A 12,584-nucleotide genomic window follows, 5' to 3' on the forward strand; every position below is an offset into this window, starting at 1 on the left:
GGACTGGTCTGTTTCTTTCGTCGAGTACTCAAAAATTATGGCGAAGCCACCCACATGCCCACACACACAATGCATCTCCATCCCATGAATTAGAAATGTAGAATCAAAGCAGCCAAAGTACAGTTAGGAGTTTCTTAATCAAAACCCACATCAACTGCATGTGCTCTTGCATTTCCTGTGCACCTAGACACACACCACAAGCTGTAAATTTTGGTCCCCATAAGACAAGGATTCAGAAGGCTAAGGTGGTCCTCCTCCCAAACCGTACCTTCACAGAAAAATTTTCCGAAAACAAATTATATTCGAAGCAAAAAAAAAAAAAAAAAAAAAAAGGGTAAGTTCGTTTTGTCATTCTTTTTATTGATTCTTAGTTATAAAGTTCTTTTGGTGGCCTTTTCTCATTACAAGGTTAAGTTCTTTTTTTTTAATTTTTTTTATAGGGAGCTAACTTTTACACACCCTTTGACCCTTTCACACAAGTCTTTTACATTCAACCATTAGATCCAGTTAGACCTAGTAATTTCTTACACGATTTGTTGACCCGACACGAAACGACACTAAAATAACAGGTTTCTGGTCAACTTGTAAACGAGTCGGGTCGTTATCTGGTAATCGGTTAAGAACCTGTTAACGTGTCGGGTCGTTATTGAGTCACTTGTTAAGAATCCTATAAGACATTCGTTTGCGAAATCTAGACGCGAAACGACACGACCCGTTAACGAATTGGATCGTTACTGCATCACTTGTTAAGAATCCGTTAAGCTAACGAGTTTGACACGTGATCTATTAAGATAATTGATATGACACGAACACGATAAATACGATCCATTTTTCAGAATTAAATTTAGTAAATCAAACGAAAATAGCAGCCGAGATTAAATGGGGGATGTAAGAGCAACTCCACCCTTGGAGCCCTCCCCCCAGGCAATCCACTATTTAATCCACCTGTGAACAGTAACTGCCATAATGAACAGTAACTATCTTTTGCATCTTCACTCTTGCACTTGAATAGCCCTGGCAATAAGTAATAAAATATTTATTAAATTTTTTTTTTACAAAATAATACTAAATAAATTTTTTTTTGTAATTTCAGATAAGATATTTTAAATCGTTCTCATTGCGTCACGTGTCATTTACCCAAAACGATTATTATTGGTCGTAGATTTTGATAAGATATTTTTTTGGATTTTTTACAATGAGAAGGTATTTATAGAAAAGTAGAAACATTTTTTAAAATAAATTTCAGATATTTTTTCGGATTTTTTTACAATTTTTTAATTTTTTATTCAAATAATTAATCTCTGCCATTGGATTTAAAAAAAATTTTGAATTCCAACACTCCAGATTGTGCCACGTGTCACAACGGTAACTTTTCTTAATTTTAAAACTATTTTTTCATTTTATTTATTTATTTATTTATAAAGCATATTGAGGTCGCACTTGGTGCGATGGCAAGTGCCTTCGCCCATAAGCGGTAGGTCTCGGGTTCGAGACTTGGGAGCAGCCTCTCCATAAATGGGGGTAAGGCTAGCCAACATTCACCTCTCCCAGACCCTGCGTAAAGCGGGAGCCTTGTGCACTGAGTACGACATTTTATTTATAAAGCATATTAATATCGACCGTTGATCTCAGATCGAACGGTTGATATTAAATAAGATTTTTATTTTTTTTACCGTTGAGATTGAACGGTCCAAGTTAAATAGCCGTTGAGATCGAACAGACCATGGGAAGCTACGTGGCTTCCCAACAGTAACTTTGAAGTCTAAAAAGGCTTCTATTTTTTCTGAAAAGTTGTCGGGCGACGTACCCCCATGCTCGAGTGGGGTGCATGCGCCTGACAGAAAAAAAATTAAAAAAAGGCCCGAAGCTTGGGCTCTCGGGCTGTCAACTCTTCACAGGCCCTCCACTCGGGCTCCTTCACGCTTGAGTAAATCCACAGGGCCTCGGGCCCTTCTTCTCTCGCCTGTCCCCTAAGCAATCCACAAGGACGGAGTTGCTCTAAGAGGAGAAGAAGAGTGAATTTAGTAAAAATGCTATCAAATGCTTGTTTTTGCATTATAATTGAAGACGTAAAGCTGCAGAGCAGTACTTGCTTTTGTCTTGGAATTGCCTAGCGTCCTTTTAGCATTTTTGGTCTGTCAATGTCACGCTTGATTAGATTAGGTTCCAAGAAGCAGGGCCGTGCGAGCGGGGGAGGGGAGGGAAGGGCCACGAGGGAGGTGAGTCACAAGAAAAGTGGGGTATGATTGGCTGTATTATACTGTTGTGTTGCTTGGTGTAGGTAAAGTTTTGTGAATTGAGCATATTATTATTGTTCGGTTAAACATCTTTTTGTGGATATAGTTAAAGGACCACTTACACACTTCAGATTAATGCAATGGACCCTCCGATGCATACTCTATTTTCTTTGTCAGTGCAATACCATATAAGGATAAAGGATCAAGCAATTTAACATGTTATATTAAATCGAGGATTTTATTTTTTTCACGTAATAAATGATTAGATATTTAGAATGTGAAAGTTTATGTATAACAAAGCTATGCTGCTATAATGGGTAAGCAGGACAGACACCTTGCGGACCCACCCGAGAGCATTGGGCTCCATAATTAATGTAATGGGCCACTCTTTTAAGTTCGTTGAATTAACGTACTATTTGAGTCCAACAAGAGAACAATTACGCGCATAATTGTGCAAATACCTAGGTTTAACATTACCGAATGCTTTGGTGGTGGCTCGAACTCATGCGTTGAGCAAAGAGAATGAACAAGTTTTTCACTAGGCAGTAACGTTCCGTTTTATTCATTTGAGTCGAATTTGAGATCTCCTCTAACTAAATTTTAAGCATTCTCGATCAATGACAACTAGCTATCGAATTTGTGGTGCTTGCATTGCATCTGTAGTCCTATGTAGTTGATATGGGCATGGTGTGTCAACAAAAGATCAATAGATGTCAACCTTAGGATTAACTTAATAGTTGAATCTTATGCACAACGTAGAAAAATGAGTTTAAACTTTTAAACCGATGGATGTGACCTACTTTTGGAGGCGTAGAACAAACCAAATGCACCATTAAATTCAAGGGTCCAGGCCTCTTCGTAGTGTGGGCCAAAATTTATGAGTAGTTTAGTCGTGAATTTAGTTATGAGTATAATGAACAATGTTTAAAGTCTCGATATTGATAGAAATATCGAAATATTGATATCAGTTGTTTTCAATGCAAGTGATGGAAATTTAAAATGAAATTTTAAGGAATTTTAAATACTGGTTTAAATGAAATATAACAGTTTCTCCGATATTTAAACAATATATCGGAGATATGGACGAAATCTATCAATTTTAGGTGAAATTTAAGAATTTCTCCCATATGTATCTTTCTTTGATTTTTCCGATATTCCTAAATATCGACTATATCGAAAAAATTTCAAACACTGCTTATGAGTGTTTCTTTACCTAATGCAACTCTTACAGCTATATGTTGTTATCCACCACCACGAAAACAAAGTTATTCAGAATTAAGTTCCAACAGAGAAAACAATGTTACAGGAATCAAATTGATCTCAACGTTATAAGAATCAACTATTATAACAGTGTTATAGTTTTCAAACGCAGATAATTTGATTCCATATACACAGAAATTAAACGCATAAAAACAACTGCTGAAGGGTTCATACAACTCCTGCCATGACAATTGGCAGTTGTTCCCCTCTCTCATTGATTGATCTTTCCTTATTGTTGTGAGGAGAGAGATGAGAATCCCACCAATCCATGAGATAGATACGAAGTAAGAATCTCACCAATCCATGAGAAAGATATGAAGTAATAAATGGCTCTCTCTCTCTCTCTCTCTCTCTCTCTAGGGTCTCAATCTTGTCTCTGTAATGTTTGGGGGGAAGGCACGTGATAGAGAGTTACTTTGTAAATACTTTCATATGGAGTAATGCTAGTGAGGCCAATATAACCACACAGGGCCTCGGGTGCGTGCGCATGTGCCCTGTATTTGATTAGAAATTCACCCAATATCGCTTGTAGCTCAAGTGTTTTGGCGAATGATGTAGTTACACATTCAAATTTGTGTAAGGATATGCAACATGACAGGTTGTCGAAAGGAGCTACATCAAACGTACCTAAGAAAAAGGAAAAACACTTCAAATCCTTCTAGACAAGTAGCATTTTAACACGTATGTATAAACTTTTAGTTTTATAATTTTCATGAGTTACATATGCATAGGTACCCGAGAGTAATAACTCCGAACATGTGAACAGCTAAATAATGTCCTTAAAAGAAGACTGTTTCCTTTTCTTTTAAGTCAATTAATAAAGGGATGTGATATTCACACACCTTATTTTATTTCTCACACACCTTTTTAATTTTCAACTGTCGGATCGGATGAATTGAAGAAGATCAATGGACATAAATTATTAAAAGATGTATGAGAAGTAAAATGGGGTGTATGGATAGCACACCCCTTAATAAATGACTGTTAGGAAATAAAAGCTCTCTACATAACCTGTACCATACTATTCAATGAGCTCAACTGAAACCCAACAAATTATGACCAAACATGGAATAAACATTAAATTTAAAAGTTGCTTTTATATAGATAAATATACCATAAAGGAGTAAAATGACCCCACCAGTTAGAGATGTTTTTTCGGTGTAACACAGTCTGGTACATCAAGTGTCATAATACAAATAGTTGAATACTTGAAAAGAAAAGGTTTCAACCACTTATATTACAACACATGGTGTATTGAGTCATGCTCCCAACATGCTAAAAAACTTCTCCACTTCCCTTTTTTTTAATAAATTATATTATCTACACCAAGAGAGTGGGGAATGGGCTAAGCCTCACATCGGATTACCCATAATAATGTGGTTCAAATTTGTCTTGAAATTTGATCTAACCGCTATAATTATTATAACTTTTAGAGGGGCTCCATATTTGTAGCCGTTGGATCAGATTTCAAAAGTCCGGATCTCCGAATCCCTATGATTTGGTGGGAGAGGTCCATAGGGGATCTCTTCCCTTACTCCACAACTTCCCCCAACCCCCATTTTATTTATGGAAAACTAATGGAAATGACTTGAAAACTTTGAGTTTTAAAGAAAATGACAAAAAAATGGTAAAATGAATAATACCAAGATTGATATTTTAATGTAAAAATGTGATTTTTCGTTAAAATGAACCGTTAAAATTTCATTTTATTTATAATATACATCTTTTTTTTTCCTTTTGTCTCACTCCTTTAAATAATCTTCCTGCCCCTGCATCCCTCCCCTCTGACCATCCATCAATGCCACATTTCACAGCTCCAAAAATTCATATTTCAAAGTTTTGAAAAAACCTCATTTCTTCTCCCCTATACACCCAACAAAACCAGGAATTTTTTTTCTTTTCAGATGGGCAAGAAAATGAAGCTCCCTTTTCTCTCCAAGAACACATCAGAAATATCAAGATCTTCCTCTTCTTCTTCCTCCTCATGGCCCTGGCCTTCTTGTACTCAAACCAGAACCATTTCTTTCAGAACAGGCAATGATATTTTCAAGACCATAAACTCAGCCTACTTCGACACTACAAACCCTACAACAGATTTAGCGTTTGTGGATAGCACACCAGACTCGGTCTTCACGAACTCATCATCTCACAAGTGTCCCAGCTTCTCCACCGCCTCTAAAGATTCTAGAGGCGGTGGAGGAGCAGGAGGAGGGGACGCAATAGAGAGTGTGATTAAAGGGTTGAGGTCAGAGAGGCTCTTCTTTGAGCCAGCTGGTCAGACAAGCTCTGTGCTAGTGGAGGCGGCGCCAGCAGCACCAGATGATGATGGTGGTAATGGGGTTAATAATGTCATTCCATTCAAGGAGAGCGTGGCTTTGTCAATGGACTCGGCAGACCCGATTGTAGATTTTAGAAAATCTATGGAGGAAATGGTGGAAGCTCATGGTTTGAAGGACTGGGAGAATCTTGAGGAGCTTTTGTGCTGGTACTTAAGGGTGAATGGTAAGAGCAATCATGGATATATTGTTGGAGCTTTTGTTGATCTCTTGGTAGGTCTATCATTTACTACCACTAGTAGGAATTCTTGTTCTTGTGTTATTAACTCTCCTTCTTCTCCCTTATCTAATTTTTACAATAGTATTACTACTTCTTCTTCGTCGCTGTCGTCGTCTTCTTCTTCTGCTACTACTCCTTGTATTTCCTCCATAGAAGAAGAGTCTGAAAGTACTGCCACTACTCCTTGTTTATCTTCATTGTTAGAAGGTGAAGAAGATCAGATTAAGGAAGAAGAAGCTGACGAGGACGACTAAGATGATGCTTCATCTTAGCCAGTTAATTAGTAGTTTTTTTATTCAATGGAAAATCAAAACATATGTATACTAGTAGTAGTAGAAATGATAGTGAAAAAGCTTAAACTCTCTCTCTCTCTCTCTCTCACCCCTCTCTCAAAATTCTTGTGGGGAAATTTTTCATGATAACAAGGCTTGGTACACTAAATGTTATAATATAATTGGTTAATTTTTTTCAAGTTTTAAACAAGTTATATTATGACAATTAATGTACCTAATTGTGTTTTCAGCACATTAAAAATCTCTCTTTCGTGTGAAGATCGCAAGCGTATGTGTGAGTTTACAGTTTCCTATTTCCCAATGCATGTTAATTAGAGTAGGATTACTAAACAAGGGTTAATTTCTATTTTAGTAACGTTAGATACGACATTTATTAGTCACACTTTTTGCAGATTTGAGATCTATCTTATTATGTTACACTTCTCGTTGAAGTTAATAAAATCTATCTCTAACTCACCTATTTGTCTGAGTAAATTTTACCTATAAAAGAGATGCGATGAATAATGTGATATAATTTATTAAGTCATGTTTGCTATTTTTGAAAATCTTTGGTAACTCTTGATGGCAGATTGAATATGTCATAATACGTAAGACAAATTAATAATTTTATGTGGACCGTCAAGACATCATCAAATTGTTGATAAAAATTAAAATATACTGCATGAAAAAAGGTACCCTGAAAATTAAGCATCTTGCTTCATCGGCATTCTGTGAATTATATATGGACACTTACTAGGCTCCAAATATATTATTTTGTTGGACTGTTTCGTATACTCCGGTGTATCCTAGCTCTTAGAAACTAGGTTAAAAATTCAACTGTTAAAATTTAACGGTCAAGAATTTCGGTGTATACGTAAGGTACGCTAGATTCTTAAGTCTAAAAAAAAAATAACACAAACTTGAAGATATGATCTTCTGCAACTGATAACATTGACACAAGTGTAGGCACAGTGATTGAGTGAACTCCACCACTGCCACTCTATGCAATCCAATTTCTATTTTGAAGCAATCAGGGCCGTTGATTTTGAAAATGGACCGTCATTATCAATGATAGGTACCATTCCACCTCTGGAATTTGGCGTGGTCCCAAAACTCATTTCTTTGCACCTGCACAATTTAATCATTCAACGTCGTAAACCCCAACAAAAACTGTGAAATTTTGTGTCAAAAAATAATGTCCTTGAGTGATCAAGGGAAATTTTTGTGTACCGGAAATATAGTTACGGTGTATTATCATTTTATGTGTTATAATATAAACAATTGATATTTCACATTCCTAATATATATTATAAAGATCTGTGTCATAGTTCGAATGAAATAATAACATTACGTATAATATTGTTTAAGTATAATTACTCTAACAGGGGCTTGTCTTCTCCAACATATGGCATGATTACCCTCTGCAAGCGGTTTGTGCTGCATTGTTTTCGAGCTATGTTGGCTTATTTGACTTTCTCTTCTCAAATTAATGTACAGCTCAGCCATGCATTTTTGTCTCATTTTCTTATTTTTTCCCTAACCTTGTGGTGTTGTTCGACTTGTTTTGCAGGTTTAGACTTTTTTGTTTGGCTTCAGAGGGTTAGGTTTCATGTTCCCCCTCTTTTCTTTGTATCTTTATTGTTTTCATTTCTAGGGGCTAAGGTTTATGTCCTCTCGTCTTTTTCATGTTTTTTTTTTTCCTTTTATTTTATGAAAGGTAAAGTTTATGTCTTGCTAATACCGTCATATCGTCGAGATTTTCTTATCAATAAAATTCATCTGATATCGTCAAGATTTTCTTCTCAAAAAAGGTATTGTTCGAGTATGCTGAAAAATTGATCAGTCATGGTATTGACACGAACATGATGGATTATTACGAACCCTTTTGAGACTCTACAAGCTTAATAAGGGAAAACAAACCCACCTGCATTTGCCTTCTTCAGCTTTATATAATTTCAGACGGAGAATATGTTTTGTATGCTTTTTTCAGTTTTATTTTGTTTTTTGTTTTCTTGTTTTGGGTAACCTTATCATCACATCCCTGCCCATATAATAATTTGAATTTCTGACATGCAAATAGCTAGGTGTTGCGGGAAAAAACAAGGTGGTGAGATATATGTTCTTTGGAGGTGTGATATAAGAATGTCAGTTTTTGAGTGGTGAAAAAAAGCAGCTCTCACCAAGTTAAATCCAATGCTGGATAGGAACAACTCAAGCCAAATCCGATGCTAGATCTTCTCCATACTCCATAACTTGTATTTGCATGTATGTCTTGTTGTTGCAATCTTTCAAGTGACACTTTTTGTATGTTAAGCAAGGACACTTGAAGGTGCAATTTCCCATGATGTGGTACCTAATCAAATGTGAGATTGTTAATCTGAATCATTAATTAACTATACTCTCAATTATCTATGTACATACGTAGCTGATAATGATCATAATTTTGATAACATATGGCTCATTTAGAAGTGTTTTTAAAATGATTGAAAAACTTTTGGTGAAAATGTTTTTAAAATCAACCTTAGTAAAAATCCAAGTAGATCGTAGGAAAGCATTTTAAGTGTTCCATGCAAGAAGCACATATATGATGCTTCTTCCAAAAATAATGCCTGTAGTGTTTTTGTAACAGAAAATCAATTTTACAAAGAACATTTTCAGTTATTTTAAAAACAAACAATTCGTAATATGATTAAATGTCTTTTAAAAGAAAATTTGTCCTACCAATTATTTACACTTTTGCTACGTATGTTAGGCAAGGCAACCATAAATCTAGTGGTAATTATATAGACCAAATAAGCAGATAAGGAAGTTGCAATTTCTCATGTTGTGCCATACCTAATTAACTATGAAAAAGGATTGTTACTCTAAACGTCGTTTAGGTAGTACTTGTTTAAATTGCTCGTACTGATTTATTTTTTTAATAACATAATATGTCTAATTATCTGATTTGAAAATTATTCATTCCTACCAATTATCATGTTGATTTATGTTATTATCTTGTTCTCATCGTTGCGAATATGGAGTTGTACAAACAATAAATATATATCCCACTACACTCACTAGACACTAATTACAAAAAAGAATAGATGGTAGTATGAAAACCTTTGTTTAATTACCTAGCTTATAAGACAATCTTTTACTTTATTCGACAAAGTAAACAAGTCTTGAACTCACCTTAGCTTTCTTATTTTAAAGGGGAAAGAGCTAGACCAGTTAACTATATAAAGACGCAAATATTGGTTAAGTCAGTTGATTATACTAGTTTGTATATCTTGCAAAGTGAGGTAACGCTGGCGTAGATAACCTCCTACTCAAAATGCTTGCATTATATGCCTTAACTAATAACAAACATATGAAGGTCAAAACGAAAAAGAAAAGAAAATAACAACAGTACAGTAATTAAAGGGGTTAACTGCATTTTACACATAAGGTTTGAGGGTCATTTGCAATAAGTCACGAGATTCAGTTTTTTCCTTTTACACCAAGTGATTTTTGAATTGCACCAATTTAACCTCTCTGTCAATTTTGCTGTCGAATTAGACGTTAAGTGTTGATGTGGCAGATATTGCACTCACATTTTAAGCATACATAACTATCAACTTCGTAAAAAGATTAACAAAGTAAAAGAGTAAAGTACTGAACATTGAAATTGACAGTTGATCAATGCTTAAAAATTGAGTCAAGTCTATGCGTCAGCATTTAACATCTAATTAGACAAAATGTTGATGCACAAAATCAGCGAGGACTTTGGTACAACTGAAAGTATTAAGTTTGTGACCTTCGCTAGATTGCTCCGGTCACTAGTGTGGATAAGTAAGTAAATGGATAGGGACAGGGAAGCAAACACAAGATGTACGTGATTCACCCAGATTGGCTACGTCCATGGAGTAGAGGAGTTCTCATTAATTGTTAAGGGTTTACACAAGTACATAGGTTCAAGCTCTCATTTAGTGCGTACTAGTGAATGATTTAATACAAATGACATTAGGAAATATTGTGCGAGAATGATCTCTATTTATAGAAGAGAGTTTCTAGTTTCATTCTGACATTGACACGTGTCGTGTTGTGATTGGCTTCTGATGTTGACACGTGTCACGCTATGATTGGCTTCTGATGTCGACACGTGTCACGATGTGATTGGCCTTCTGGTTAGAGGGAAACTCTTCTGGGTCCTTGATGGTATAATGTTGACCGGTGCTCAGTAGTTTCGGGATTGGTCAAGTATGGTACAAACAGTGCTCCCCTAAGTTCTCGAGTGAGGGAAGCTCCTCAGTTGGGGACTTGCAAGATCCAAGCCATTGAGTAATCACGAAACTTCTAAGTACCGAAGTGTGGTATCATTTTCACTTGCCTTATCTATCTCATACGTAGATGTGGCATCTTTTTTTGAAGTACTTTTCCTCCATCCAGGGGTGGTATCTTTAACCGATGAAGATGCACAAGGTAATGTATCAATTTCACTTGAAGCTTACTTGTAGTTTCGGGCTTGGTTAAGTGCAATAAAAAACCCTATAGTAGGAGTCCCTCAAGTCGCCGAGCCAGAAGATTTGCTGAAAGAGGTAACAGACAAGGTAAACAATCAGACTTCCAAGCAAGCAACTTAGATCGGAGGTTCGACTTCGGCTTCCGGTTAATTGTTCTCATTCTCCTTGTGTCGTAAACAGCAACAAGGATAAGGAGAAGCAAATGGAGAATAGATGATATGAGATACTTTTGCTTTTGAAGAAGTAACTTTCCACAGGCTTATTCTTGAATAGAGCTGAAGGGTTTTTTGGTTTCCTCCAGAGTATAAGGCCGACTCAAGAATTTAAAGGTCAAAACAAGAGTGCGTTCGACCTTGATGATATGGGATACTTTTGCTGTTGACGAAGTAATAGATGAATCGACACGTGTTCTGTTGCGCTTGTCTCCACATGCTTCCTTGTATCCTTCTCACTTGCCCTATCTGTTCCTCAAGCAGATGTGGTATCTTTTTTGGAAGCATAAGATGTTGAAGATGAGTACTTGAGAGCAATGTCAGGTAAGTAATCATGCAAGGGGTTCCAGTCAGTTCCTGACTGGAAGCTTGATTCCAAGTGCTGACTAATTACTCTTTTTCTCCTTATCTTGCAGGTAAGAACAAGGGCAAAGGAAAAGACAGGGAAAAAGCATGATATGGGATACTCTTGCTTTTGACCCTTATGATATGAGATATTCTTGCTCTGGTATGGCTAGTTTGCATAGGTATTATTGGGGGGAAGAAGGCTGAGTATTTCAAGAGGCTTCGTTGGCAGTGCTCTCTCAGATATGAGGAAGGGTTAAGCATTTTTGCAGGTCTGCCTGTCCGTGGAGGATGAAGGTCGACATATATAGGAGTCTCCCTAACAACAAGTAGTAATGCTATTCCTTTACCCTTCTTAGTCGTAGCAATGTAGTGAGAGTTGCAAGCTTCACGTGTTTTAACTTTGTTAGAGCACTTTGAAAAAGTGGTATGTGGTATCTGGAGAGTTGATGTTGCGTGTGAAGATTGCAGATAAGCTTTATCCAAGGAAATCTGGCTCTCGAAGTTTGGAGAGCGATGCCTCTTCGATTTTCGAACAAGCAATCATGTCAAGGATCTGGCTCTCGAGATTCGGAGAATGGTGCCTCTTCAATTTTTAAGAAAGCAATCCTGTTGGGAGTCTGGCTCTTGAGATTCGGATAGCGGTGCCTCTTCGATTTTTGAGAAAGTAATCTTGTAGGGAGTCTGGCTCTCGAGATTCGGAAGGCGGTGCCTCTTCGATTTTTGAGCAAGTAATAATGTTATTCCTTTACCCATCTTGGTCATAGCAATGTAGTGGGAGCTGCAAGCTTCACATGTTTTAACTTTGTCAGAGTGCTTTGAAAAAATGGTCTGTGGTATCTGGAAAGCTGATGTTGCGTGTGAAGATTGCAGACAAGCTTTATCCAAGGAAATCTGGCTCTTGAAGTTTGGAGAACAGTGCTTCTTTGGTTTTCGAACAAGAAATCCTGTCAGGGATCTAGCTCTTGAGATTCAGAGAATGGTGCCTCTTCGATTTTTGAGAAAGCAATCCTGTTGGGAGTCTGACTCTTGAGATTCAGAGAGCAGTGTCTCTTCGATTTTTGAGAAAATAATCATGTTGGGAGTTTGACTCTCGAGATTCGGAGAGTGGTTTCTCTTCGATTTTTGAGCAAACAATCTTGTTGGGAGTGTTTTCTCGAATGTGAGTAAATGTTGGGCATTTTTGCCAGTCTGCCTTAGCGCATCGAGAATACTCAT

At 36.7% G+C, this 12,584-nt stretch overlaps 1 protein-coding gene across 1 annotated transcript; it reads left to right on the top strand.

The window, feature by feature from the left end:
* The first annotated feature begins 5,252 nt into the window (after positions 1–5,252).
* Positions 5,253–6,415, top strand: LOC103454142 (transcription repressor OFP15). The gene has a single exon (XM_008393732.4). It carries the CDS (start codon positions 5,402–5,404, stop codon positions 6,305–6,307), a length of 906 nt encoding a protein of 301 aa, XP_008391954.3. The 5' UTR covers positions 5,253–5,401; the 3' UTR covers positions 6,308–6,415.
* Positions 6,416–12,584: the final 6,169 nt, after the last annotated feature.

This window comes from Malus domestica, chromosome 14 (genome assembly GCF_042453785.1).
Source record: "Malus domestica chromosome 14, GDT2T_hap1".
Classification (NCBI taxonomy): domain Eukaryota; kingdom Viridiplantae; phylum Streptophyta; class Magnoliopsida; order Rosales; family Rosaceae; genus Malus; species Malus domestica.